The 24,661-nt window shown below is 58.7% G+C and overlaps 5 protein-coding genes across 7 annotated transcripts; 4 read left to right on the top strand and 1 right to left on the bottom strand.

Annotated features, from left to right (window-relative positions):
* Positions 1-144: 144 nt before the first annotated feature.
* Positions 145-3,801, top strand: LOC131568526 (membrane primary amine oxidase-like). Its single transcript, XM_058820623.1, has 4 exons — positions 145-1,714; positions 1,802-2,087; positions 2,756-2,885; positions 3,027-3,801. The coding sequence occupies exons 1-4, from the start codon at positions 145-147 to the stop codon at positions 3,327-3,329; spliced, it is 2,289 nt and encodes a 762-aa protein (XP_058676606.1). The 3' UTR covers positions 3,330-3,801.
* A 3,133-nt stretch (positions 3,802-6,934) lies between these two features.
* On the top strand, positions 6,935-9,727 carry G6PC1 (glucose-6-phosphatase catalytic subunit 1). The gene is made up of 5 exons (XM_058820587.1): positions 6,935-7,182; positions 7,632-7,741; positions 8,049-8,157; positions 8,355-8,470; positions 8,655-9,727. The coding sequence occupies exons 1-5, from the start codon at positions 6,953-6,955 to the stop codon at positions 9,167-9,169; spliced, it is 1,080 nt and encodes a 359-aa protein (XP_058676570.1). The 5' UTR covers positions 6,935-6,952; the 3' UTR covers positions 9,170-9,727.
* Positions 9,728-11,129: 1,402 nt separating this feature from the next.
* On the bottom strand, positions 11,130-17,880 carry LOC131568467 (putative protein PTGES3L). Of its 3 annotated transcripts, XM_058820548.1 has the most exons (17): positions 17,725-17,880; positions 17,246-17,359; positions 17,039-17,105; positions 16,685-16,783; positions 16,241-16,330; positions 16,083-16,136; positions 15,250-15,372; positions 15,022-15,181; positions 14,547-14,604; positions 14,059-14,215; positions 13,858-13,974; positions 13,165-13,295; positions 12,925-12,991; positions 12,646-12,737; positions 12,141-12,195; positions 11,592-11,686; positions 11,137-11,452 (listed from the first exon to the last, which is right to left on the bottom strand). In XM_058820548.1, exons 1-17 carry the CDS (start codon positions 17,730-17,732, stop codon positions 11,317-11,319), a joined length of 1,623 nt encoding a protein of 540 aa, XP_058676531.1. In that variant the 5' UTR covers positions 17,733-17,880; the 3' UTR covers positions 11,137-11,316. The 3 variants fall into 3 exon arrangements, with proteins under 3 accessions (XP_058676529.1, XP_058676531.1, XP_058676530.1); XM_058820546.1 differs by lacking the exons at positions 16,083-16,136; positions 16,241-16,330; positions 16,685-16,783; ... (1 more) ...; positions 17,246-17,359; positions 17,725-17,880 and adding an exon at positions 15,458-15,569 and having other exon boundaries at positions 11,130-11,452; XM_058820547.1 differs by lacking the exons at positions 11,137-11,452; positions 11,592-11,686; positions 12,141-12,195; ... (6 more) ...; positions 15,022-15,181; positions 15,250-15,372 and adding an exon at positions 15,689-15,899.
* A 57-nt stretch (positions 17,881-17,937) lies between these two features.
* Positions 17,938-21,953, top strand: RUNDC1 (RUN domain containing 1). The gene is made up of 5 exons (XM_058820627.1): positions 17,938-18,286; positions 18,791-18,949; positions 19,405-19,603; positions 19,867-19,956; positions 20,489-21,953. Exons 1-5 carry the CDS (start codon positions 17,957-17,959, stop codon positions 21,352-21,354), a joined length of 1,644 nt encoding a protein of 547 aa, XP_058676610.1. The 5' UTR covers positions 17,938-17,956; the 3' UTR covers positions 21,355-21,953.
* Positions 21,954-22,383: 430 nt separating this feature from the next.
* RPL27 (ribosomal protein L27) lies at positions 22,384-24,326 on the top strand. Its single transcript, XM_058820637.1, has 5 exons — positions 22,384-22,441; positions 22,541-22,623; positions 22,783-22,952; positions 23,455-23,565; positions 24,236-24,326. Exons 2-5 carry the CDS (start codon positions 22,543-22,545, stop codon positions 24,282-24,284), a joined length of 411 nt encoding a protein of 136 aa, XP_058676620.1. The 5' UTR covers positions 22,384-22,441; positions 22,541-22,542; the 3' UTR covers positions 24,285-24,326.
* The last annotated feature ends 335 nt before the right edge of the window (positions 24,327-24,661 follow it).

The raw sequence follows: 24,661 nt of genomic DNA, 5'->3' as shown, positions 1-24,661 counted from the left end.
TGCGGTTCCAGGGACTGTTCCCTGCTGAGGAAACAGGGGAGGAAAATAAACCCAGCCCCTTGTTCTAGTGAGTGGCTGGGAGGATTGCACAGCTGGAAACGTGTCCTGCCAGTCTGAGAGAGAGCACTCAGTGCCTCAGCAGGCATGAGCCTCAAAACCGTGCTCATCCTGCTTGGCCTGGCCTTAGCCACGATCTTCGCTTTGGTCTGCGTGCTGCTGACCAGGGAAAGGAGCCCCAGGACGTGCCAGAGCCTTCCCCCAGAGCAGGAGGACCCAGAGGACGGCCAGAGCCTGGTGTTTGCTGACCTGACGGCCGAGGAGATGTCGCAGGTGGTGCGGTACCTGCGGGGCCACCTCGGGGTGCCGCTGGTGGAGGCGTCGCGTGCCGAGCCCTCGGAGAACTGCATCGCCTGGCTGGACGTGCAGGTGCCCGCCAAGGCAGAGGTGCTGCGGTTCCTGGACTCGGGGGGGGCCCGTCCCCCCCGGGAGGCTCTGGCTGTGCTGTACTTTGGGCAGCAGCCGGAGCCCAACATCACCGAGCTGGTGGTGGGGCCGCTGCCGGGGCCGGCGTACCACCGGGACGTGACGGTGCGCAAGTACGGGGGGAGGCTGCCCTACCACCGCAGGCCCGTCACGGGCAGGGAGTACAAGCAGATCAACGCCCTCATCCACAGCGAGCTGAAGAAGGCGCCGCTCTTCCTCACCGCCTGCTGCGACTCCGACGGCACCGACCTGGTCACCCTCACCACGGCCCCGCGGGGATTCAAGTCTGGGGACAGGGTCACCTGGTTTGTTCTTTTCCACAACGTGGCTGGCGCTGGTTATTACCTGTCCCCGGTGGGGCTGGAGGTGCTGGTGGACCACGGGGACCTGCGGGTGTCCCGGTGGCAGCTGCGCAAAGTCTTCTACAACGGCCGCTACTTTGCCAGCACGGGGGATCTGGAGCAGGAGTTCGTGGCTGGCGCGCTGGAGGTGGTCAGGCTGAAGCAGCCCCAGGCTGATGCAGTGCTGGGCTCAATGAAACCCCGACGCCCTCCTGGGCCCCCGGCCCCGCTGCAGTTCGAGCCGCAGGGTCCCCGCTACAGCGTCAGGAGCAACCACGTCACCTTCCAGGGCTGGAGCTTTGCCTTTGGCGTGAACCCCAACACTGGCCCGCGCCTCTTCGACATCAGGTACCGTGGGGAGAGGATTGTCTATGAGCTGAGCCTGCAGGAAGCCTTAGCCCTGTATGGCTCCAACTGCCCCGGGGGAATGTCCACCCGTTACCTGGACGGCAGCTTCGGCATCGGCAGGTTTGCCTACGAGCTGGTGCGGGGCCTGGACTGCCCCTACACGGCCACCTACGTGGACAGGCACTACCTGGCAGAGACAGACACTCCCAAAACCAACCAGAACTCCCTCTGCATCTTTGAGCACGACTCTGCCCTCCCCCTGAGGCGCCACTTCTCCGACTCGCAGTCCTTCTACTACGGCGGGCTGCGGAGGAACGCGCTGGTGATCCGCACCATCTCCACGCTCATCAACTACGATTACATCTGGGATTTCATGTTCCACACCAACGGGGCCATGGAGGTCAGGGTGCACGCCACAGGCTACATCAGCTCCTCCTTCCTCCATGGCCGAGGCACTGACTATGGCAACAGGGTTGGGCCCCACACGCTGGGGACGATGCACATCCACCACATCCACTACAAGGTGGACCTGGATGTTGATGGTAGGTGTGGCCACCTTTGTGCTGTGGTTTATTGTGGCCTTCTGTTGGGGTGCAGGGCTTGAGAGGGTTTTCTTTTCTGCTTCACAGGGCAGCTGAACTCGCTGGAGAGCCAGGACATGGAGTATGAGTTTGTCAAAGATCCCTGGAGCGCACAGAACACCATTGAGCGGCCGCACCTCCGCAGGGAAAGGCTGGAGAGGGAGGATGAGGCAGCATTCCCACTCAATGCCCCCCTGCCCCGCTACCTCTCCTTTGTCAGCCCCAATCCCAACAGGTGGGGGCACCCACGCAGCTACAGGATCCAGGTCATCAGCTTTGCCGGGAAGCACCTGCCCACCAACAGCTCCATGGAGCGCTCTGTCAGCTGGGGCAGGTGGGTGCTGAGGCCTCAGCAGCTTCTGCTCCTGGTGGAGGGAGCTTCTCACCCCTGGGCAGGCCTGCAGCAGGCTGCAGGGAAGGGTAAAACAAAGGGTTAAAGCAAACATGATAGCTTTTGGCTCTGAAATTTCCTTGAGCTGTTGCTCAATAACATCTGCTCATGGTAGGTCACAGGCAGGAGTCTGACCCCATGTCAGACTAATTTAGAGCAGCCCCAGGTGTTTTTGCCTTTGAGGGGCAGTAGGCTGCAGAAGGAATTCCTAAGGGAAGCACTGGCATTGCCAGGCTGTGATACCCTCCCACGAGGACAGAATGGCTTTTGGAAAGTGCTTGGGACCAGCACAGAGCAGTCTCAGTGCCAGGGTGAGCTGATGGAGCTCATGCTGGGGATGTCTGTGTGGGGCAGGAGCAGCTGTGGCTTAGGGGAGTGCACTGGGCACTGACTGGCAGCGTTTGCACCTGGATCCATCCGCGTCCCAGCCATGCTGGAAAAGCCAGAGGCAGCAAGGGATTCCCCACAAAGCTTGGAGATGCTGGGGTGCTGCCCTTTTCTGCCCTCTTGGCCCTTTCCCTCCCTGCCTCAGGGCATACCGGGGATACCCAGCCCCAGCTTGGCAGTGCCATGGCTGGCGTGGACAAGCCCCTGTGACCCTGTGCTGGCAGGTACCAGCTGGCTGTCACCAGGAGGAAGGAGGAGGAGCCCACCAGCACCAGCGTCTACAACCAGAACGACCCCTGGACGCCCACTGTGGCCTTTGCTGACTTCATCAACAACGAGACCATCACCAACCAGGTGAGCTGGGGTCCCTGGAGCGGGGAGAAGCTGAACCTTGTGGGTTCAGAACCTCTGCTCCTGTCCCAGAGCCAGCCTGAGCAGCTGCTGGGCTGGCAGAGCCCTGCTCAGCCTGTCAGATGTTTTGTTCCTCTTCTCCAGGACTTGGTTGCCTGGGTCACCGTGGGGTTCCTGCACGTCCCTCATGCTGAAGACATCCCCAACACGGTGACCGTGGGGAACAGCGTTGGCTTTTTCCTGAGGCCCTACAACTACTTCAGCGAGGACCCCTCGGTGGATTCCCCTGACAGTGTGTACCTGAGCAGTGAGCAGGATGCTGGGGCATGTGGGGACAACCCCCTCGCCTGCCTGTCCTCTGCTGCCACCTGTGCCCCCCGCCTGCCCCCCTTCCACTTCGGGGGCTTCCTCAACCTCAGCCTGGCACCGCCCCTGGGGGGGCTCTGATGGGCCAGGGGCTGCTGGGGGGGCACTCAGGGGGTCTCTGTCCCACCCAGGAGCTGCCCCATCCTGCCCAGGCTGTCCTGTGCTCAGGGTCAGGTGTTGGGAGAATCTCAGTTCTCATTTCAGCACTGCAGCAAGGGAGGATCCAAAGCCTCTGAAAAGCAGCCCCTGGGAGTGATTTTATTTTGCCCTGTGAACTATGGGGTGAACTCCCCTCCTCTGGGATGGAGTTTCCACCTCCTTCCCATCGCTGGTGCACACAGGGGACAGTGCTGGCCACAGCACAAAGCTGCAGCTGCCCTTGGGGCTGGGCTCCAGCTGAGGTTTTGCTCACAGTGGCAGCAGTGAGTGGTGTGGAGCTGCTGTGGAATGCCCCAAACCTCCTCCCCAGGCACTGCAGCATCAGGGCTGGCTCTGCAGAGGGAGGTGCTGCCCTGGGCTCGCTGGGATGCTGCTGGAGGAGCCCAGGCTGAGCCTCTGGATGGGCACAGCCCGGGCTGGGCACTGCCCTGAGTGTGCCCTTCCCAATAAACGGGCACTCTGTGCTTTTCCTGAACCAGCTCCTGGCTGCTGCTCTGTCTTCTGCTGAAGCCCCTTAGGGAAGGTCCTGGCTCAGCTCTGAGGGGCTCCCAGGCTGTGGGGCAGCCCCAGAGCCTGGCACAGTGCCTGGCACGGCTGTGTGGGCTGTCCTGGCGATGCTCCTGGACCCTGGTGCTGGCAGGAGGTTCCTGCCAGGGAATGTGGAGCAAACAGGGCAGTTAATGTTTAACACTTGTTCTGAGCTGTGTTAATCAGTTCTGGGCTTGGCTGCTGCCCAGCCTGCTCAGCCCCGCTGTGTGGGGACCCTTGATTCTACACCCCAGCTGCATGTGCAGCCCCTCCCCACCGTGCCAGGCTGGCATGGGGACACCAAGGAGCTTGGAGAGGTCAGTGCCACCCCTGGCACACGGCAGCAGACACCACACACTCAGCAAAGAGTCCCTGGGGGCACGGTGGGTGTCCATCCCCTCGCTGTAGTGCGTGGGTCTGTGCAGAACAGGCTGAGAGGGGATTGAGCAGCCCCAAGAACAGGCTGAGATGGGCTTGGGCAGCCCCAAGAACAGGCTGAGATGGGCTTGGGCAGCCCCAAGAACAGGCTGAGATGGGCTTGGGCAGCCCCAAGAACAGGCTGAGAGGGGATTGAGCAGCCCCATGAACAGGCTGAGAGGAGCTTGGGCAGCCCCAAGAACAGGCTGAGAGGGGATTGAGCAGCCCCATGAACAGGCTGAGATGGGCTTGGGCAGCCCCAAGAACAGGCTGAGATGGGCTTGGGCAGCCCCAAGAACAGGCTGAGAGGAGTTTGGGCAGCCCCAAAACAGGCTGAGAGGAGCTTGGGCAGCCCTCATGGCCGTGGATGTGCCCCTGGGAGCCAGCTCAGCCTGCTGCAGCCCACGGGAGAGGGGAGGGGAGCAGGGGGCAGCTCAGGCCATGGCTCAGTGTGGCCTGCAGTGGCCCCTGGGTGCCCTGGGCTGTGCCCAGAGCAGGAAGGTCGTGCCCAGCCCGCTCCCTGTGCCCACACGGGCGGTGCTGACGCAGTGAGCGCGCTGCCACAGCCCAGCCTGGACCTTGCAGCTGTCAGGGAACGTTCTGGAGCAAGCACGGGCTCTCCACGTGGCACGTTCAGCCCCCAGTGGTGCTGTGCTGGCCAGGGCTGCACCCAGAGCCTTGGGAATCACGGGCACAGTGTGTGCCAGAGCAGCTGGGCCGCTGCAGGCACACAGCTGGGCCTGCTGAGGCACAAACTGGGTTCCCCCAGTCCTTCCATGGGAAAGCCAGCACATTTTTAGTGCACATCCCTGCAGGGATGAGCAGGACCCTGAGCAATGGTCAGAGCAGCCAGAATGCAGAACCTGCAGTGCCCACACAGCTCCTGCTGCCCTGCCCTGCCCCAGCTCCTCACAGGGACTTTGGGGCTGGGGATTTACCCACAGGGCAGGGATCATGTGGACCCTGGCACCTCTGGCGCTGTCCTGAGCAGTGGCATGGGCACCTGGCACTGCACAAACACACTGGGATACTGGGCTGAGCCACTCTGTCCTTTGGCTGCTCCCATCATGCTGCTCTCTCCCCACCATGGCCCCAGTTTTCCTGCAGTGACATTTTCCTAGAGGATTGGAGTGCTGGCCCCCATCCCCCAGCACCTTTTGCCCCATTTTCCGCTGTGAAATCTCCTGGGAAGGATTTCTTGCTGATGGTTTCAAAATATTGTTGGAACAGAAGCCAAGTCTGCTGCATTCCTTCACGCTGGCCAAAGCCTCTCTCAGCTGAAGACCCTGGAGTGAGCTGATGGGGGATTTGTTTTGCAAGAGTAATTCAGTTTCTGTGCAAACTCCTGTTTTGTTGGGGTGTTTTTGCAGGTCAGGAGCTCAGCCCAGGGTGTGGGACCACCTTCCTTGGGTGCAGCACGGCCAGGCTGGATGGGACATGCTGTGTCTGTGGCCTTTCTTTGCCTGCTTTCCTCCCAGGCCACACCCCAAGGACAGAGGTTTGCTGGTGCTGTGCCTGTCGGACCCCACGGCTCCCATGCATGGGCAGAGGGGCAGGATGGGGCTGTGACCGCTGCTGTTTGTCAGCAGGACTCAGAACTGGACACAGCTCCCTCCCAGAGACAAACAACACAGGGCAGGGGTTCAAGGATCCTGACATGAATTTTCTCAGGAGGGAGATAAGTGATGCATTTCACTGGCTGTTGATCATTAATGCCTTGCTGCCTGCTCAGCTGTGCTGGGTGCTGCCTGGGCACCCTGTGCTGCTGCTGGGTGACAAAGATGCAGTGCCAGGGACAGCAGAGTGCAGCTGGGGTGCAGGGGATGGCCATGGGCACTGCAGGATGAGTTCTGTTTGGGCTCTGCACCCACAGCTGGGGCCTGGTGGGGCAGGAGGGATTAACCAAGTGGAGAAGGGCAGTCCCTATTTGCAAAGGTCCTTCAGCTCCCCATTAGAGATCAGAAGAACACAACTGGCAGCCAGGAGCACCCCAGGCCTGGCTCTCTGGGATCGCAGGAACCTCCAGGAATGGCTTTGAAAGTTTCCCATTATGCAAAGTTAAATTAGCCTGGCAAATGAGGAGAGGGCAGGACAGTCTGCCCTCTGCTCCATGCACCCACTGCATGCTCCTGGGCATCCTCACCATGCTCTGGTGGTGAGACCTGGCAGAGAGACCAGAGCAGTTGTCAGCCCTGGCCATGGCAGCTCTGCAGGACTGTCACACAGAGTGTGGGATCATGGAGCAAGGGCTGTGGGTCAGTCAGAGCTGCTGTGCTGTTGTGGGTCAGTCAGAGCTGCTGTGCTGCATAGCTGGAGGAGCCAGGGCTGCAGGATCCCCCTGAGTGAGGGGATGGTGCTGGGCTTGGACCACTGCTCTCCACGTGCCCTCCAAACCTGTTTTCCCCTTTTACGTAAGCTGTTCCAAACATGTTTGTTACAACCCCCTGGTGATGTACCTTTGGAAAGAGTGGTTTTGGGTCCAAAGATCAGCGCTGGGACAGTGACCTGCCTGCTGCAAACAGGACCCTGCAGAGTATAAAACCCCAGTGGCACAGTGGAGCAGGGGACAGCCGGAGGCACGCTGAGGGCAGCGGGGGAGGATGGAGGCCCACATGAACCTCCTGCATGATGTGGGCATCCAGACCACACACTGGCTGCAGCAGCGCTTCCAGGGCTCCCAGGACTGGTTCCTCTTCATCTCCTATGCTGCTGATCTCAGGAATGCTTTTTTTGTCCTCTTCCCCATCTGGTTCCACTTCAGTGAGGCCGTGGGCATCAGGCTCATCTGGGTGGCTGTCATTGGAGACTGGCTCAACCTCGTCTTCAAGTGGTGAGTGGCCCTGAGCCAGCACTCCCAGCTGTGCTGGCACACCTGCACTGATGTGGGTGCTCTCAGCCCCAGCTGGGCAGTGACCATGGTCACTCCTCCCCAAGCCATGCAGGAACAGCTCTGCCCCTCTGCTCCGAGCAGGGATGGAGCCTCCTGCAAGCAGAGCCTCCCATCAGCCAGGGCTGGTGCTGAGTGGGGGGATCTCCACAGAGCCCCTCAGCACAGGAGGCAATATTGGCTTGCTTCCAGGGTGTTCCTGCTCTCAGGGCTGGGGATGGGGACACGGGCAGGCAGTGTTGGCTGTCAGAACCAGGCAATCAGCTGGGTGATGTGTCTGTCGGGATGCCCCGCACCATTTGTGGGTCCTTTGCTTCTTCCATCTCCCAGAACAGATCTAAAGCTGCAGCTGTGCCCTGGACCTCCCCAGACCCCTTCTCTTTTCTTTTCAGGATCCTTTTTGGGGAGAGGCCATACTGGTGGGTCTTTGACACAGACTATTATGGCAACAGCTCTGCACCGGAGATCCAGCAGTTCCCTCTCACCTGCGAGACTGGCCCTGGTAGGGTTCCCTGAGCCATGGCAGGGGCTTGCAGCCAGGAGCAGGGGGTGCTTGGCCTGAACAGGCAAAGAGGGGGTGCTGGCCTGGTGCTGGCAGCCTGCAGGGAGCACCCAGCCCTGCACAGCTCTGCAGAGAGGCTGCAGTGTGCTGGGGACACTGGCTGTGCCTGCAGGGGAAGGAGGCATGGCAGCCCCTGCACGGAGCACACCTTGACCCCTGGTGAAGCTGTGGTGGCTCAGCACAAACCCCTGTGGGTGCTGAGCTCTGGCCCCTGCAGAGCCTGACCTGGCTCTCTCTTCTTGCCCAGGGAGCCCATCTGGCCATGCCATGGGTGCAGCAGGCGTGTACTACGTGATGGTGACTGCCCTCCTCTCTGCTGCTGGGGGAGAGAAGCAGTCAAGGACACTGGGATACTGGTAAGCTGAGTGCCAAAACCACCTGTGCCAGGCAGAGGTGGCTCCAGCACTGACAGGCACAGCCAAGCCCATCGAGGTGCAAGGCTGTGGGCTTGACAGGCTCAGTGACAGCCAGGCATTGTCTGGAGTACGTGATGGCAGTGCCATGGGCAGTGCAAGCTGGCCCTGGCACCCACATGGCCACCTGTCCCTCACAGGGTGCTGTGGACGGTGCTTTGGATTGGCTTCTGGGCAGTTCAGGTCTGCGTCTGCATGTCCCGAGTCTTCATCGCCGCTCACTTCCCGCACCAGGTGATTGCAGGGGTGTTCTCAGGTGAGTGCACCAGAACCCTCCTTGGTATTTAATTCCAGTACCCCCTCCCTGTCCCTGCAGCACCTCTGTGCTGCACTGCAGCACCTGCAGCACTGACCAGAGCTCCCTCCCTGTCCCTGCAGCACACTGAGCTGCACTGCAGCACCTGCAGCACTGACCAGAACTCTCACTTTGTTCCTGGCAGGGATGGCTGTGGCCAAGACCTTCCAGCACGTCCGCTGCATCTACCACGCCAGCTTCCATCGGTACCTGGTCATCACCATCTTCCTCTTCAGCTTCACCCTGGGTTTCTACCTGCTGCTGTGGACATTCGGCGTGGACCTGCTCTGGACGCTGGAGAAGGCCCAGAAGTGGTGCAGCAACCCTGAGTGGGTGCACATTGACACCACTCCCTTTGCCAGCCTCCTCCGTAACCTGGGCATCCTCTTCGGGCTGGGGCTGGCCCTCAACTCCCACCTGTACCAGGAGAGCTCCCGGATAACGCAGGGCCAGCAGCTGCCCTTCTTCCGCCTGGGCTGCATCGCTGCCTCCCTCCTCATCCTCCACGTCTTTGATGCCTTCAAGCCTCCCTCCCACGCGCAGCTGCTCTTCTACGCCCTGTCCTTCTGCAAGAGCGCGGCCGTGCCGCTGGCCACCGTGGGCCTCATCCCCTACTGCCTGGCCCAGCTGCTGGCCACACAGCACAAAAAGGCGGCCTAAGGCACCCCAGGGTGGCTCAGGGGCAGCTGCCAGGCCCTGGGGACACCTCAGCCACTGGTTTGCACTGGGAGCTGACAATGGAGGCTGGGCCGGCGGTGCTGCTGGGTGGCTCCCACAACACGGACCCACAGTGCCAGTCCTGCTGGGCTGGGCTGGCTGGTGGCACAGAGAGAGAGCCCTGCATGCCCACGACTGCCCTGCTGTCCCTCCTGCCCCCACGGGTGGGGGAAACCTGCCCAGGACCCAGCAGCAGCAGCAGTGAGAAGTCCTGCACTCCTTTGCAGCTCATGGGGACAGCCTACCTTGTGCTGCAGGGCTGGGGACAGCACCACTGGCATCAGCGCTGTCACCTCAGCGTGCTGAAGAGGCAGCTCTGTGACAGGAAGGACAGACTGACATGGAGAGAGAGTGCCAGTGTGGGTGAGGGACCCCCAGCCCTGGGAGGACGTTTGGTGCTCACCCCTGTGGACAGTGTGGGGGGCACACAAGGACTGCATGGAGCTGGGCACACAGCACAGGGGGTGGCTGGGGCTGGGCACAGGAGGTGTTTTATTAAAGATGAAGGTTGTTTAGCTGGAGAGTTTGAGTGTCCTGCTGGCCAGCACCATGGCATGGGGGATCGGCTCCTGGAGGCAGGGTTGTGCCATGGCTGCAGATGGTAGAGGAAGGACATTTCTCCTGGCAGCTGAAGACCCTCAACAGCTGCAAGATGTGTTCAAGCCACTGGGAAGGGCACTGCCCAGTGCCCTGGGTCTTCACCTTTTGTCCTGAGATACAGCTGTACCCTGACAGCACAGTGGGGGCAATGAGCTGCTTTTTGTGCTGTTTGTCCAAGGTTTCTGGGTGCACTCTGTGCCAGGAACAGGGACAAACTTGTGTCACCTCACTGCTTACAGAAACGAGCTCAGCTTTGGGATCAACTGGCTCAGCTGGGGCTGTGCTGAGTCCCCAGGGTGTTGGGGACAGAACTGGGATTTATTTTGCCATGGTGTGGGGTTGGGGTCATGCCCCTCTCACCTCAGTACCCCAGCCCAGTGCTCACTCAGGAAGTCCTGAGGGCTCAGCCTGCTGCCCTCCAAGCTGTGCAGGCTGTACAGCCCAGCTAAACCTTCTCAGGAAACATCCTCATCAGTCTGAGATAGTCCAAAATACACAGGGAGGTGCAGACACTTTCTTCCTGCCAGACTCTGTGCATGTGTAGGATCACTCCCAAAGCACAGCCCCTGCAGCTCTGACCCCACACCAGTTCCAGGCCTCAGTGGTGCTCCCTCTGTCCTGGTGCCATCCCAACAGCTCAGCCAAGGCTGTGGCCATGCAGCAGTCACAGCAGCCATGGGTGGGAATCTGATCTGCTGGGGCTGCTCCCATCCCCTTGTTCATGACAGACAAAATTCCTTAGGATGGAGGTTTCTTTTATTCTTGTTCTCTGTTTATTACCAACACCTGGGGTAAACTTGTCACACCATTTCTGGCAAGAAGGGGAAGGGTAAATTCTCAAATTACCTGTTGAGCCCTGTTGTGGCTCCACAGCGCCCTTTAGTTCCTCCAGAGGAGACTGCAGCAGCTCCAGGGCCCTGGCAGGAAGGGTGAGCTGAGGGAACAGCAGGGACAGCTCTGCCTGATCCCGAGGGAGTTTACAGCTGCATCAGCTCCAGAAACTATTGATGGTCAAAAAACGACCACTAACAACTGCACCCCACCAAGGGAAAGGTATGGTATGTGGTGAGGAATGATGATCTGCCTGTGGGGTACCTGCTCTCCCTTCCAGATGCTCTCTGCCCTCACCCAGCCCAAGGAGTCTGGGGGGACCAGCTGCCTCTTGCTTGAGCATTTGTACCAAGCAACTTCTCCTCAGCAACTGGCACAAAGCAAAATGCCCCAAAGTACTGCCAGCAGGAGGCCCCTTCTGGGTTTGGGAACCCTACAAAGTGGTTAATTAAGGACTACTTTAACCCCTGCACCATTTGCTCTGACAACTGAGGCCTTGCAGCAAAGCCTTGATGGCAGATCCCCTCCCCATTTCCGTGAGCAGCCCACGCAGAGCATGTGCACACCAGCTGTTGGGTTCAGGTCTTTATTCTCTGGTAGAGAAGCTAGTGGAGCCTGTGCAAACAAATATAAGACAAAGCTACTTTGAGAATTGTCTCTCATGCTCCAGGGTTTTGATTGCTGATGAATTCCTGGAGCAGAGCTTGCACTTCTCCTCGCCGGCTCATCTTGGCTGCCTTGCCCTGGAAGCGGCCGCGCTTCCCAGCTCCTTTCCCTCCCAGCAGCTCTGCCACCCTGCAGCAGCAACAGCACAGGCTGGAGCCCAGGCTGCTCCAGCACACACAGATCCCTGCCTGGATCACACTGTGCAGCTGCTCATCATGTCTGCAACATCAGAATTCTTACTCGAGTTAAATAAATCACAAAATGTTACCTGGGACCTAAATTTTCAACTGCTTCAACAGGTCCAGCTAGAAGGAAGAGTCCTGCTTCTTTTTCATCTCCCACAGTCAGGAATAGCAGGGTTTCCTGTGGGCAGAGATGGGCTTTGCTCCAGAGAAATCAGTGCTTTCCACAGTGGCCACAGCACACAAACACCAAAGTGACAATTCAGAAATCTATGTGCATTACTGAGACTGACACTGCTTGGGGTATCCCAAATTAAAAGGACACAGCTGGCAGCTGAACTAGGTGATTGTGACTGAAACTTGCTGTTCTTCCTATTCTACTTCTACCTAATTCTATCCTAACCTATTTCAGCCAGTGAGGCTCTGTACAGCTCTTGGGGCTCTTCTCCAGGGCTCTGAATTCTCACTGTTTGAGGACTGCCCTGCAGACTGAGGCTGCTGGGGACAGGAAACCTCAGGTACTTGTCAAAGGAACCAGATCTGCAGATCATGACTGTGGCAGGAACAGCAGCCTGGCCATGTAAAACTGGGGTGGAAAACCAGTGGTGTCAGTTTAGTCTTCATCAGTGACTCACCTCTGTCCCAATCTCATTAGCAATGATGTTCATAAATTCAGAATCACCCTCTTTCCTGTATGGATGGATAAAAAAACATTTCAGAAAGAAGCAAAAACCCCCTCTAGAGTACAAAATCTCAGTCAGAAACCAAGTGCATGATTAGAGATTTTGGCCTCTTTCTCTTGTCTATAGGTGTAAATCCTTGCTGGGCTCTCCTTTAGGAATTATTCAAGTGTTATCTTTAAGAAATAGAGCTCCCTGGTTTTACTTGAAAATATCAAGTGCAGAGAGAATTAGATGGACACAGCAATTTCTCAGCTACAGCACCAGAAGAATTCAGTGACTGAATTACAGATTCCTTTAATTACACAACTTTGCAGCAGGCCAAGGCAGTTTAACATTCTATTTCCTTTATTTACATTCTCCCTTGAGAAAACAAGCTGCTCTCACAAGGTGTGAGAGATCCAAGAGCCATAAAACCTGTGGGATACTGCTGGCCCCTCTTCCCTGAGCTCCCCCATACCTGTGCAACACAAAGAGCTGCTTTGGAGCAGGTTTGCTCTTGAAGTCCCGGGCTATCAAAACAGCAATGTCTCTAAGCAAGTTCAGGTTATTCTGAAAGAAAAGGAAATTAACTGTACTGCAGCTGGAGAAGTCAGTGTGAACACAGCTGTGTTCCCATAGGTTTGAGCACTTTTCACAATATGCACAAAAATTGAAGCCAATGATTTGACTCCCAGTTGCCACAACTAATGGCCTACAGGAAATAGTGACAACCCACTTTTCCCAGGCACTCTTGTACCTTCTGGAGCAGCTTCACAGAGCTCTGCAGTCTCTTCACAGCCTCTACATGCTCACCTGGTCCATTTCTGAAAGAAATGAGAGACTTTGGATCACTACTCTGAAGGACAGAGGAAGAATTTCCTAAAGGAGTACAACAGACAACATCACACACAGCCCCACAACATGCACCCTGAGGCTTATGTGGTATCTCTCAGGAGGAGGAGTGAAGATGAAATAAGAAAAGTGGAAAGGGGATTACTTGAGCAGAGAGGTTAGAGCCTTCTCAGTACTGTGACTTTGTTCAATTGACTTCAGCACTCTGTTTCCCACCAAGAAAACCAAGTTGGTTTTGTTTTTTTTCCCTTTTTCCATGCCAAGGAGTTTAATAACCTTCAAAAGAAAATCAACTTGGTCAGAACAGCATTTTGATAATTCACATTGGTGGTCAGTTCCTGCGAGATTATGCTTTGTAATGAATTTTGACTCTCTGCTAGTGAAAATAAATGGATTTTAATCAGCCATAAGGTCAACATAAAAAAAAAAAAAAAAGTACAGTGGAATTTATGCAATCTTCTAGCCATGGGATGTACTCTACAGGACATCTGGATGTATCTGCTGGGAAACCGACTCCAACCAATGACTGAGAAAGTACAAATACTTAAAGGCAGTCTAGGATTTTGTCACCATTTCCCTGCACAGATTTCTCATCCATGATGAACACTCAAAAATATCAGAGCTTCAAGCAAAGGGAACATGGCCAACACCCCTGGCAGTGCAAAAACATCACAGGGCACCCAGCCCATGTGTGACCCTCCTGGGGCTCCCTCACCCTGGGGCTCTGCCACCCCTTTCCCCACCAGCACAGCCTGGAGCAGCCTGTGGATCCCAGGGACTCTGGCTGTACTTCATGTGCAGCCTGGCTCCCAGGGGCAGCCCAGCTGCAGGAGCCCACCTGGAGGTCACTCAGGTTGGAGACGTGAGTCCCACAGCACAGGTTGGAGTCGATGCCTTCGATGTCCACCACCCGCACCGGCCCCGCGTGGTCATCGGGCAGCCCCCGGCTCCTCACCTGCCAGAGGAGCAGGGGGACAGAGCAGGTGACATCTGCGCTCAGCTATTCCATGAACACCATCAGCTCTCCCCCACCACTCACTGTTTCAACTTCAGGGTCATCTGCAGCCAGTTCCCTCACTGTTACAGGGACCCTGTCCCGGATTTTCTCGTTCACGCTGTCCTCCAGGGCCTGGAGCTGCTCTGCTGTCACCACGGGGGTGTCCAGCTCAATGACACTGCGCTGGCGGCCCAGCTCCCTGCACCAAGGAAGGACATCTGCTGAGAGCAGCTGGGAGGTGCCTTTGTGCAGCACCAGCATCCCACTGCTGGCAGTGTGGACTGAAACAAAACAGACTTCCCTCCTCTCCCTGTTATGTTCAAAGCACCAGGTGGAAACCAAACACTTAAGGAGGACAAGACAGAGAAAACACTTTGTACATCTTCTCTCCAGGTCAGTCATCTCTCCTACAACATTTGAGCTCAAATGAAACATCCAAATTTCTTTTGGTGTTTCAGTGCTCAGGCTCTACGCAGGGTACCATGGTGGCATGTGCCAAATGAGTCAAAAGGAACCTTTATCCTGCTCACCATGACGTAGTCTTGAATCCAAACATCTGTTCTGCAACGGCACTGATGAGATGCTGTCCTGAAAGAGATGTGCAAGCACTAGCTCTGAGTGCCACTGGCATTTTCAGTCAGGCCGTGTCTTTCCTGCTGACATTCTCCACGACAGGCTGGGTGCTGGGTGCTGGGGGGCTCCTGCCAAAGCTCAGGAGCAGCAAGGAGAAGCTCTGGCCTCATGAGCCTCTGCTCCTGGCACTGCAGCACACGCTGTGCAGAGCAGGCTGAACTTTCTCTTCCAAACCTGGTTTTGGTGCGTTTACAAGCAAAGGGGAGCTCACAGAGGGTGCTGCTGCCCTCGGCAGTCCCGGGAACAAGCTGTGCACACAGAGCCGGCGGATTTCTCCCTACCCTCACCGGGATGGGGACACGGTGGGCGCCCCCCCGCCCCACCGGCACGGCCCGCGGGGTGTTCCGTGCGCTCCCCGGTACCGGCACGGACCTGAATGCTGCTGCATGTGGTCGAAGCGGCGCTCCCAGTCCAGCGACAGCAGCACTTCAGCGCCCGGTTCCAGCGCGGCCGGCACGAAATGCACGGCCTCGGTGCCCCGCCGTGTCACCCGCAGCACCGGCACGTCCCCGATGAGGCCGCGATCGTCCGGCTGCGGACACGGGGCATCAGCGCCGCCGCTCCCGGCCCGGTCCCCGCCCCGCCCGGCCCGGCCCGTACCTGCCCGCCGCCCTCGGGGAAGAGGATGGTGTCCTCCAGCACCACCTGGAAGCCGCTGACCGGCTCCCCGCCGCCCTCGGGCCGCAGCTCGGCCGCCCGGCACGACACCACCCTGGTGGTGAACTGAGACAGAGACGGCGGCGCCGTGAGGGCCCGCCCGGGCCTGCCCCGCGCCTTGACCCCGGTCCCGGCCCCGGCCCGACGCTACCTGCCGGGCCCAGCTGTCCCGCTGGCACCGGAACACCATGGCGACCGCTCGGCACAAGCGAGCCGGGACTAGCGGAGGGACACGGACACGGACACGGACACGGACACGGACAGGAAGGGGGCGGGGGCTGCACGGGGACGCGCGGGCGCGCTCCCGCCGGCGGCGCGCGCTCCCGCCGGTGCGGGTGAGCGGCTCCCGGGGCCCGGCGCGGCACACGGCACACAGCGCACGGCTGCGGCAATTCACGTTTATTGCCCCGTGCCCCGCCAGCTTAGCCGGCTACGGGAGACCGGACCGCGGGTCGGGAGCGATGCCCGCGGCGATGCACGAGCTGAGGCGGCTCCGCTTCCTCGGAGAGCCCTGCCCGCGCCGCTCCCCGGTGGTGCTGCCGGTGCACCGGCTGACTCCCGCGGCGTCCCCGGGGGCCTGGGCGTCAGTCATCCTGCGGGAGGGAGGAGCGAGATGCCAGGGACTGGGCCGAGACCGGGCCAGCCCCGGTGGCAGCGGGGGGCACCAGCCGGTTGTCCCGGGACAGGCTGCCCGAGGTGAGCAGCGGGAGGTGCTGCCGGTGCCCCGGAGCCGGCAGAAGGCTGAGGCTGGGTTGTGCTCGGCAGGTGGTACTTACATCCAGGTCATCCATGGCTGGAGGGGGGCCTTTTTCTGTCACCTTCTCCAGCATCTGGATGGGAAACAAACATCTGGATCCTCAAATTCCCGGCGTTCCCCCATCCCACACACCCATACGATGTGCCCCGGGATCCTGAGGCCGGTGGCCCAGCTCACCTCTGCGTACTGTTCCACCATGGCTCTCTCCACCTCCTCGTCCCCTTCCCAATCTCGCCAGTTGTCGAAGTCCACGGAGAGCCAGGCTGGCTGTGGGCACAGAGAGCATCCCCTGAGTGGGGGAGCAGCACTGCAGGGACCTGCAGCCCAGGGGCAGCTCCTGCACAGGTGAAGGGCAAGGGCAGGAAGCAGGAGTGTCCCTTTGCCTGCAGGCACTGGTTGGTCCTGATCCTGAGTGTGTCAAGGAAAAGGGTGCCACGTCCTTCCTGGAGGGCGGAAGTCTGTGGGCTAGTGGTGATTATCAGGTAGGGCTTTTTGGGAGCTCTGTCTTGGGATCCCCTGTGGAAGCCTCTGTGTGTGTCCTGGGGGCAGGCTGGTTCCTAGGAGCCATGAGGTGCTGAGTGGGGATAGCACATGCACTGAGGCACCAGGCACGACACACACCTTGATGTTCTCCTTGGTGATGCGTGGCCAGGCCACTTTCTCCTTCCACTTCCTCATAAAGCACGTGATGGAGCGGTCAGAGCGCTTCTCCCGTGAGTCCTGCCAAGAGATTGGGGTGCCTCAGGGTCTGCCAGGCTCCTCTCTGCTCAGACCTGTGCGGGCTGTGGGGTCACAGAACCACAGACAGGTTGTTTCTGGCTCAAGGCAGCAGCGTGAGTATCAGCCCCAGGGCTGGGACTCTCAGGATGGGCAGCATTCAGTGTTAGGCAGTGTTGCTCAAGACTGCACAGATTGGCTCTAACTCTGAGCCTGACAGAGGCTGACAGAGAAGAGTTTGTTGGCGGGAAACCTCACCTTGGAGTTGACTCTGGCGTACAGGTTGATCTCGTTGTAGAACTCCACACCGTCTGCATTTTTGCAGCTGCCAAAACGTTATAACAACAGGGCTTAGGAGAGAGCTGAGTCCCCGCGTGCTCTCCTCTCACAGAGTCCTCCCGCTCCTCTGAACCACCCCCAGAGCAGAGCAGGGCCGTGTCGGTGGGCAGGGCAGCGGCAGCTCACCTGAACTCCAGCCGGTGGTCCTCGATGAGCACCTTCACGTCCGTGCTGTCCTCCACACAGAACTCCAGGTACACGTACCGGGGCCGGTCGTACCACAGCGTCTTTGCGGGTTGCCTTGGGGAAGAGCAGAGCGGCGGCTATCACCATCACCAGCGGGCATTTCCCGGTGCCTAACAGAGCTCGGCAGGGGCCAGGGGCGAGGAAAAGGCCCCGGACACCGGCTCTGCTTGTGCCGAGCCCCGGGACGGGCAGAGGGAGCCGGGCGGGTGCCGACGGGCGGTGGCAGCGGACACCGGCCCCGTGACTCTCCCCGCTGCCCCTGGCCGGCGGGGCCCGGCCGGCTGTGTCCGCTCCCCTCTGCCTGGCCCGGCGCCGCCCGCTGCTCCAGATCGGAGGCTCCTGCCGGGCGCTGCCTCTACCGGGTACCGGGCGCTTTACACGGCTTCTGTGCGCCGCCTGTCCCGTCCGGCCACGCTCACCTCGCCATGGCGGTGCCGACCCCGCCCCGTGCTATTTCGGGCCGGGGGCGCGGCTGCCGGACCGGCCAGGCCGGGACGGGCCAGGCCCGGGGCCGCCCCCCGCTCCCCCCGGTGCGCGCCCCCGGGGCCGCCGCCGCGCTGGGCCGGACCGCGAGGGGGCGCGCTGGCCCCGCCCGCTCCCGCCCCTCAGCGCCAAGATGGCGGCGGCGTCACGGCGCCGGTAGCGGCGGCTATGGAGGGAGAGAGCGGCTCGCTGGGCCCCGGCGAGCGCTGGGCGCCGGTGGGCGCTGTGTCGGCGGAGGAGGACGAGGACGAGGAGGACGAAGAAGCGGCGGCTACCGGGGGAGATTCGGCGGAGTCGGTGCCGCAGCTGCGGGCCGAGCGGCGGCGGCTGCACGGGGCGCTGCTGGCGCTCGCCTCGCACTTCGCTCAGGTGCAGTTCCGCCTGCGGCAGGTGGCCCGGGCCGGCCCGGCCGAGCAGCAGCGCCTGCTCCGAGACCTCGAGGACTTCGCCTTCCGCGGCTGCCCCGCGCCGCTGCCCCACGGGCTCGGCGCCGCTCCGGTGAGTGGAGCCTTTGCCGGGCATGGCCCCGCGGTCGGTGTGTGGGTTTAACCCCGCCTGAAGCGCATTAGGGTGGCTGCGCTGCCCGCGGTGCTCGGGTTTGCACGGGGCTCGCAGGCTCCCGGGGACTCGCAGGCAGCTCGCAGGGATGTGCCTCGGAGCCCTGAGCGGTGTGTCACCGCTCCACGCCCTGGTACAGCACGGCTGACTCACAGCATCTGTGATATGTACGTCTTATTTGGCCTCCTTCTTCCTGGATCCTGGCCTTGTGGGACACGACGTGGGTGCAAGCGGTCTGGAGAGGTGCTTCCCCTCCTTTATTAAATGAGATGATGTATCTGGTACCTCTGCTTGGTGCTCACATTTTGCTCTCAGGCCAATTTGCAGTGCTGACTAGTGAAGTACGTGAGCTGCAGGAGATACTGCTCACATCATAATCCTGTTCTCTGTGCCTTGGGTATGACAGTAAGCTTTCAATTTTATTTACTGTTAACTTTTTTCCAGGGTGAGCGAGAGAAGCAGGAGCAAATTGAGGTCCAGAAGGAGAAGCAGAGAGAGCTGATCCTGCAGCTCAAGACACAGCTGGATGACCTTGAGACCTTTGCTTACCAAGAGGGCAGCTATGATTCCCTGCCACAGTCTGTGGTTATGGAAAGACAACGGGTAAGGCTCCCAAATCCTCCTGCTGTATTTCCTAGCCTGAGTGTCTTACATACTGTAGGCGCTCATCAGTCTGTATTTCTCACCAGCAGCTGTAGAATGTCAGGAGTTTGTCTACACGTGTGAACCTGTCATGTGTCTTTTGCAGTTATTTCTGTGCAGTAAAGGTGTCCTGTTTCTGAGGGAACCTCTGGGAAAGGAGTTATTTTTTTCTGAAGAATTTGAAGTTGTTTTAAAACCAGTGCTGCCCCTCCTTGTTCTGTGCAATCCCTCCAAAGTTTGCTCCAGCCCGGCACTCTGTGCCTCTATGTTAAACATGAATCATTACCCTGCAGAGCTGGATCAACTTCTCCCCTCTCGCTGATGTAAAAATTTATTTGATATAAAAAATTATTTGAGATGGCTCCCAGGCAGCAGTGCCATGTGGTGAAATCCCACTGCTCACTTGTGTTTTGCAGATGATTATAAATGAGTTGATAAAGAAGCTGGACATGGACTTGAGTGAAGATTTTGCAAAGCTCTCTCCAGAGGAGCTGCGGCAGAGGGTGGATGCTGCCATAGCACAAATTGTGAATCCAGCCAGGGTGAAGGAGCAGCTGGTGGAGCAGCTGAAAACCCAGATAAGGGACCTGGAAATGTTCATCAACTTCATTCAGGGTCAGTGATGAGTTTTTGAATGAGCAAATTTCTTTGTAATTGCCTGACGTAGTCATGAGGAGGAAAGTCACAGATGTCAGGAGATGCAGGAGCAGCTTCTGGGTCACAGGAAAGTACAAATCTCTCTAAACTGACAGTGAAGAAAAGTATTGATAGAGTGACAAAAGAGATTTAGAGGGGTCTGAGGAATGTTGACCTTAAGACTTGGGCTGTGCAGCTGAAATTAACAAATGTGAAATAATGATGTGAAATCCTTTTTGTAGATGAAGTTGGAAGCTCTGGCAAGGCAGAAGATGCCCACTGTGACTGTGGAGGCTCCTACAAACCCAGCACCCGGCCTCCTGGGAACAGAGGTGGGCACTGCTGGGCTCAGCACTGTCAGCAAAGCTCCAGCTCCTCCCTGGAGCTTTGATGAGCACAAAGCAGTCACTGTCTGCTTTTTCCTGGCAGCTGGTTTCTGTGCTTTGGTACTCCCTCTGCTGAAGGCCTGTGTCCTTTTCCTTTACCCTCCTTCCATGGGATCCTCAGAGTAGTCACAGAGCCTGAGCATGTTGCATGGAGGGTGGGCTCAGTCCTCAGTCGGGTCAGGAAGAGACTGCTCATACCTGGTGCAAAACACACCGTAATTTGTGGTCTTCAGGCTCTGAGCAGTGTGAGCAGGTACAGGGAGCTGGGAGGGATCCAGCATTCTTTGGAGTTTGAGACCTCCCTACTTATCCCTTAAACCTGCTGGAAGTACAATAATGTAGCATGAGGCATCTGCAGCTACTCAGAATGCTAACCTGGAGGGATTTTCAGATATTTGCACTCCCTTTGTGTGTATGATCATGCAGAATTGTTGACTCCCTAATGAGATTATGTTTTTCTCTTTTCTACCCTGGTCAGTGAACCCAGAAGATGCCAGAAGGATGCAAGAGACGGGCCTGCAGCTCATGCGCCGCGTGCTGGCCGTGCTGCAGATCTTTGCTGTCAGCCAGTTTGGCTGTGCCACGGGGCAGATCCCTCGCACCCTCTGGCAGAAGGACCGGGACAAGCACGACTTCTCCCCCTTAATAGAGAAACTGGAGCTGTCGGTGGAGCGGGTGAGGCAGCTAGCCCTGAAACACCAGCAGGCAGAGCACGTTATCTGCTCCTCCGAGCTGCAGGACGTTCCCCTGGGCGGCAGAGACGAGCTGACCCTGGCTGTGCGCAGGGAGCTCACCCTGGCCCTGCGGGACCTGCTGGCCCACGGGCTCTACGCCCCCTCCCCAGGCATGAGCCTGGTGCTGGCCCCCATCGCCTGCTTGATTCCCGCCTTCACCCCCTCCCCGCAGACCATGCACCCCTGGGAACTCTTTGTCAAGTACTACAAGGCCAAGAACGGACGAGCCTTCGCGGAATCCCCGGCTCGCAAGCTGTCCCTGTCCTTCGCCCTGCCCGTGACGGGGGCGGTGGTGGCCACCCCCAAGCAGAGCCTGCTGGCAGCCATCCACACGGTGCTCACGGAGCACGGCCCCTTCAAGCGCAGCGCGGACTCGGAGCTGAAGGCGCTGGTGTGCATGGCGCTCAACGAGCAGCGCCTGGTCTCGTGGCTCAACCTCATCTGCAAGTCTGGGGCTCTGGTTGAGTCTCACTACCAGCCCTGGAGCTACATGGCCAGCACCGGCTTCGAAAGCGCCCTCACCCTCCTCAGCCGCCTGAGCAACCTGAAGTTCAACCTCCCGGTTGACCTGGCTGTTCGGCAGCTGAAAAATATCAAAGATGCGTTTTGATGTGTTTTTATTGCCGTTCATCCGTTTTTCCACTAGTAGGCAGCTGTTGGGCTCAAGAAGCCTGGCTTTTGTAAGACCGAGTTTGTCTCTTTGGTGTTTGCTTTTAGGGAAATCTTAGGGTCTCGTGTTGTTGGCAGTGTGTTGTCTGCTGGAGGCCGCAGTTGGGCAGCAGCGCCTCACCCTGCCCACTCCCTGCTGCTCTGGGGCCAAACTGCCCTGCCCAGTGTCCAGGGACAGTTCAGGGGTGGGGGACAGAGGCCTGGCCACGGGGACTGCCCGTGGGATGTGCAGTGAGCTCCTTTGTGGTTGTTTCTTGCAGTCTCTGCTCTACACCTTGCACACAGGATCTCTCATGGAGGAGGGAGCTGGCAGGGTTTGAGGCACCTCGGGGGCTGCCTGACCTCCCCCGGTAGGAGGAGATGAGTGCCGGGCCAGAGGTGCCCGCGGGCTCCTCCAGCGGCTCTGCGCTCTGTGTCCCTCGGGCTGCCGGGGCGCTTTGTCAACGGACGCAGCTCCTTGTTCCGGGCTTTTGTGGGGCATCAGCGCCGCCCGCTGTCCCGCCGGGTAAATTAAACACCGCTGTACTACCTGTGGGCCGAGCTCAACCCTGTCCCGTGTGCTCTGTGCGTTACCGGGGCTGGGAGGGGGCGGGCGAGGCGGACACCGGCGCCGCCGTGCCCGGGGAGGGGGCGGCTGAGGCGGACACTGGCACCGCCGGGGCGGGGATGGCTGTGGCGGACACGGCATCGCTGAGCGCGGGGGTACGGGGGAAGCGGACACCAGCACGGCCGGGGCGGGGATGGCTGAGGCGGACACGGCATCGCTGTGCGCGGGGGTACGGGGGAAGCGGACGCGGCACCGCCGTGCCGGGGGTTACTGAGGCGGACGCGGCATCGCTGTGCGCGGGGGTACGGGGGAAGCGGACGCGGCACCGCCGTGCCGGGGTTACTGAGGCGGACGCGGCCCCGCCGCTCGGTGCTGGCAGCCGCTCCCGGCGGCGCGGCGGAAGTGACGTAGGTGTCCGGGTAAAAGCCGGGCGCTGCCTTCCCTTTGCCTTCCGGCCCAGCGCCATCGCAGCGGAGCCTCGGTGAGAGCGGGCGGGCGCGGCATCCGCCGCCATCCGCGGGGGTGGCGGCCGGGGCGAGGGTGGCGGGCTCGGGCTGACTGCCGGCTGCTGTCTCCGCAGAGATGGGGAAGTTCATGAAGCCGGGGAAGGTGGTGCTGGTGCTGGCCGGCCGCTACTCGGGGCGTAAGGCCGTCATCGTGAAGGTGAGCGCGGGGCTGGGCCGGCGGGGCCGGGGCGAGCGGGACACCGGGAGGGAGGCACGGGCGCGGGTCCTGCGGGGCCCACGGGGCCGCGGCTCCTCGGTGCCACCTCCGCCGCCGCTCCTCGGTGCGATCGCCGCCACCACGGCCTGTTTGTTTCAGAACATCGACGATGGCACCTCGGACCGGCCGTACAGCCACGCCTTGGTGGCCGGCATCGATCGCTACCCGCGTAAGGTGACTGCTGCCATGGGCAAGAAAAAGATCGCAAAAAGGTCCAAGATCAAGTCTTTCGTGAAGGTTTACAACTACAACCACCTGATGCCCACCCGGTGAGTGCTGATACCGGCTGCTTTCGTGGTTCTTGTGTTTTCTACTGAGCACCGAGAGTTACCAAGCCTGTTTAATGCCGTGGCTGAATGAATGTGAGGCTCAGGCTCTGCAAAAATGGAGCTGAGGTCTGAGGCTGAGTGGAAATAATAATGAACTTTTGGGATGAGGCAGCTGGCTCTTATTTCAGCCACACTGATCTTCCCTTTGCTCAGGGGGTGTTAGAGACAGCTTTTGAGGGGATAGAGCTGGCAGAGCCATTTCTTACTGTGCCTCAGAGCTCTCAGAGCAGCTCCCAGGCACCACATGGAACAGAGCTGCATATCCCTCAGAAAGGGTATGGCTCTGTTATAGGTTGAACTGAGACTGCTTTCGTGGTTTGGTGATTCCTCAGCTGAGGAGACTGTAGGAGCTGTAACTCCTTGTCTGGACATTAGAATGTGCTTGGTTTTCAGCCCTGTGCCAGGTACCATGCCCATTTTGAACTGTTCTGCTCTCTGCCAGGTATTCTGTGGACATTCCCCTGGACAAAACAGTGGTGAACAAAGACGTGTTCAGGGATCCCGCTCTGAAACGCAAAGCAAGACGTGAAGCCAAGGTGAAATTTGAGGAGAGGTGAGTTGGGAGTTCATCTCCTCAGTGTTGTTTGTGCTGTTACTGGTGTGAGGGGTTGGTGTTGCTGTGCTGCAGTCTGTGCTTTTCCAGGTTGGCACTTCCACCCTGGCTTCTTTGCAGGAGTGTTTGTTGAGTGTGTTTTTCTCACCTCTGTGTGTGTGCACCATCGTGCCAGCACCTGTGGAGCCTTTCAGGTGCCACAGGATGATCTGACAAGGTGCTGCTCTCTGTTATCACTGGGCTGGGTGGGCCAGAGCAGTGCTGATGCTTTGCTGGGGTTTCTGCTCTTTTTTGATGGGTTTCTGTTCAGAAGCTCCTTCAGATAAAGGAGCTGTGTGGTCTCAGTGGGACACAGTGTCTCAGGCTGTTCTCCAAGGGCATCTCCCCCTGCCACATGAGGTTTCCAGTGGGATGGCTGTGTCCTGTGCTTGTACCCATTGGGGTGGAAACTGCCACAGTGCAGGTGTCTTTAAATTTGGAGCCTGGCAGTTCCTTCCCTTGGAATTTCAATATTTAAAGTGGGTTTGGTTGTAGCCCAGGCCATAGAGATGAGGTGAATTACCTCTGGGTGAATTAGGTGCTACATTCTGTCTGTCTGGGACAGCTCAGGTGCAGGTTTGGTGCTGTTACCTGCTCTTACACGGCCTTTAACCTGTGTGTTTTCTTTCAGGTACAAAACTGGCAAGAATAAGTGGTTCTTCCAGAAGCTGCGATTCTAAAGGTGTAACGAGGTTGCATCAATAAATGTTTATTAAAAACCACGCCTTTTTTGTTATTTAACAAACAAGCAGTGGCCTTTGTGGTGTGGTCATGCTTGCTCTGTGTCCCTAAGAGCTGGGGAAGCCATTGCAGTCCAGGGGAGCAGGGGCTGGGTCGAGTTGTAAATCCAAGAGTGGGGCAGGAATGGACCAGTTTGTATTTGGTAGCTGGTCCGTTCAGAAGAGTTTATTTCTATATTTTGTACCTGATCCATTTGGAAGAGTTTATGCCTATATTTACTAGCTGGTCCATTCAAAACAGTTTATTTCTATATTTAGTAGCTGGTCCGTTTGAAAGAGCTTATATTTAGTAACTGGTCTGTTTGGAAGAGTTAATT

Source organism: Ammospiza caudacuta, chromosome 27 (genome assembly GCF_027887145.1).
Source record: "Ammospiza caudacuta isolate bAmmCau1 chromosome 27, bAmmCau1.pri, whole genome shotgun sequence".
In the NCBI taxonomy this organism is placed as follows: Eukaryota; Metazoa; Chordata; class Aves; order Passeriformes; family Passerellidae; genus Ammospiza; species Ammospiza caudacuta.
Note: the sequence above shows the minus strand (reverse complement) of the source record. Positions and strands in the feature narration are given on the sequence as shown.

Excerpts from the sequence above, each read along its gene's own strand:
- LOC131568526 (XM_058820623.1), top strand. The coding sequence starts at position 145 with ATGAGCCTCAAAACCGTGCTCATCCTGCTTGGCCTGGCCTTAGCCACG. Across the intron at positions 1,715-1,801 it reads GGTGGACCTGGATGTTGATG|GGCAGCTGAACTCGCTGGAG; the intron begins GTAGGTGTGGCC and ends TCTGCTTCACAG. Across the intron at positions 2,886-3,026 it reads ACGAGACCATCACCAACCAG|GACTTGGTTGCCTGGGTCAC; the intron begins GTGAGCTGGGGT and ends CCTCTTCTCCAG.
- G6PC1 (XM_058820587.1), top strand. The coding sequence starts at position 6,953 with ATGGAGGCCCACATGAACCTCCTGCATGATGTGGGCATCCAGACCACA. Across the intron at positions 7,742-8,048 it reads CACCTGCGAGACTGGCCCTG|GGAGCCCATCTGGCCATGCC; the intron begins GTAGGGTTCCCT and ends CTTCTTGCCCAG. Across the intron at positions 8,158-8,354 it reads TCAAGGACACTGGGATACTG|GGTGCTGTGGACGGTGCTTT; the intron begins GTAAGCTGAGTG and ends TGTCCCTCACAG.
- LOC131568467 (XM_058820548.1), bottom strand. Across the intron at positions 14,605-15,021 it reads CCACATGCAGCAGCATTCAG|GACAGCATCTCATCAGTGCC; the intron begins GTCCGTGCCGGT and ends CATCTCTTTCAG. Across the intron at positions 13,975-14,058 it reads ATGACCCTGAAGTTGAAACA|GTGAGGAGCCGGGGGCTGCC; the intron begins GTGAGTGGTGGG and ends CTCCTCTGGCAG.
- RUNDC1 (XM_058820627.1), top strand. The coding sequence starts at position 17,957 with ATGGAGGGAGAGAGCGGCTCGCTGGGCCCCGGCGAGCGCTGGGCGCCG. Across the intron at positions 18,287-18,790 it reads ACGGGCTCGGCGCCGCTCCG|GGTGAGCGAGAGAAGCAGGA; the intron begins GTGAGTGGAGCC and ends ACTTTTTTCCAG. Across the intron at positions 19,957-20,488 it reads CCGGCCTCCTGGGAACAGAG|TGAACCCAGAAGATGCCAGA; the intron begins GTGGGCACTGCT and ends TACCCTGGTCAG.
- RPL27 (XM_058820637.1), top strand. The coding sequence starts at position 22,543 with ATGGGGAAGTTCATGAAGCCGGGGAAGGTGGTGCTGGTGCTGGCCGGC. Across the intron at positions 22,953-23,454 it reads AACCACCTGATGCCCACCCG|GTATTCTGTGGACATTCCCC; the intron begins GTGAGTGCTGAT and ends GCTCTCTGCCAG. Across the intron at positions 23,566-24,235 it reads AAGGTGAAATTTGAGGAGAG|GTACAAAACTGGCAAGAATA; the intron begins GTGAGTTGGGAG and ends GTTTTCTTTCAG.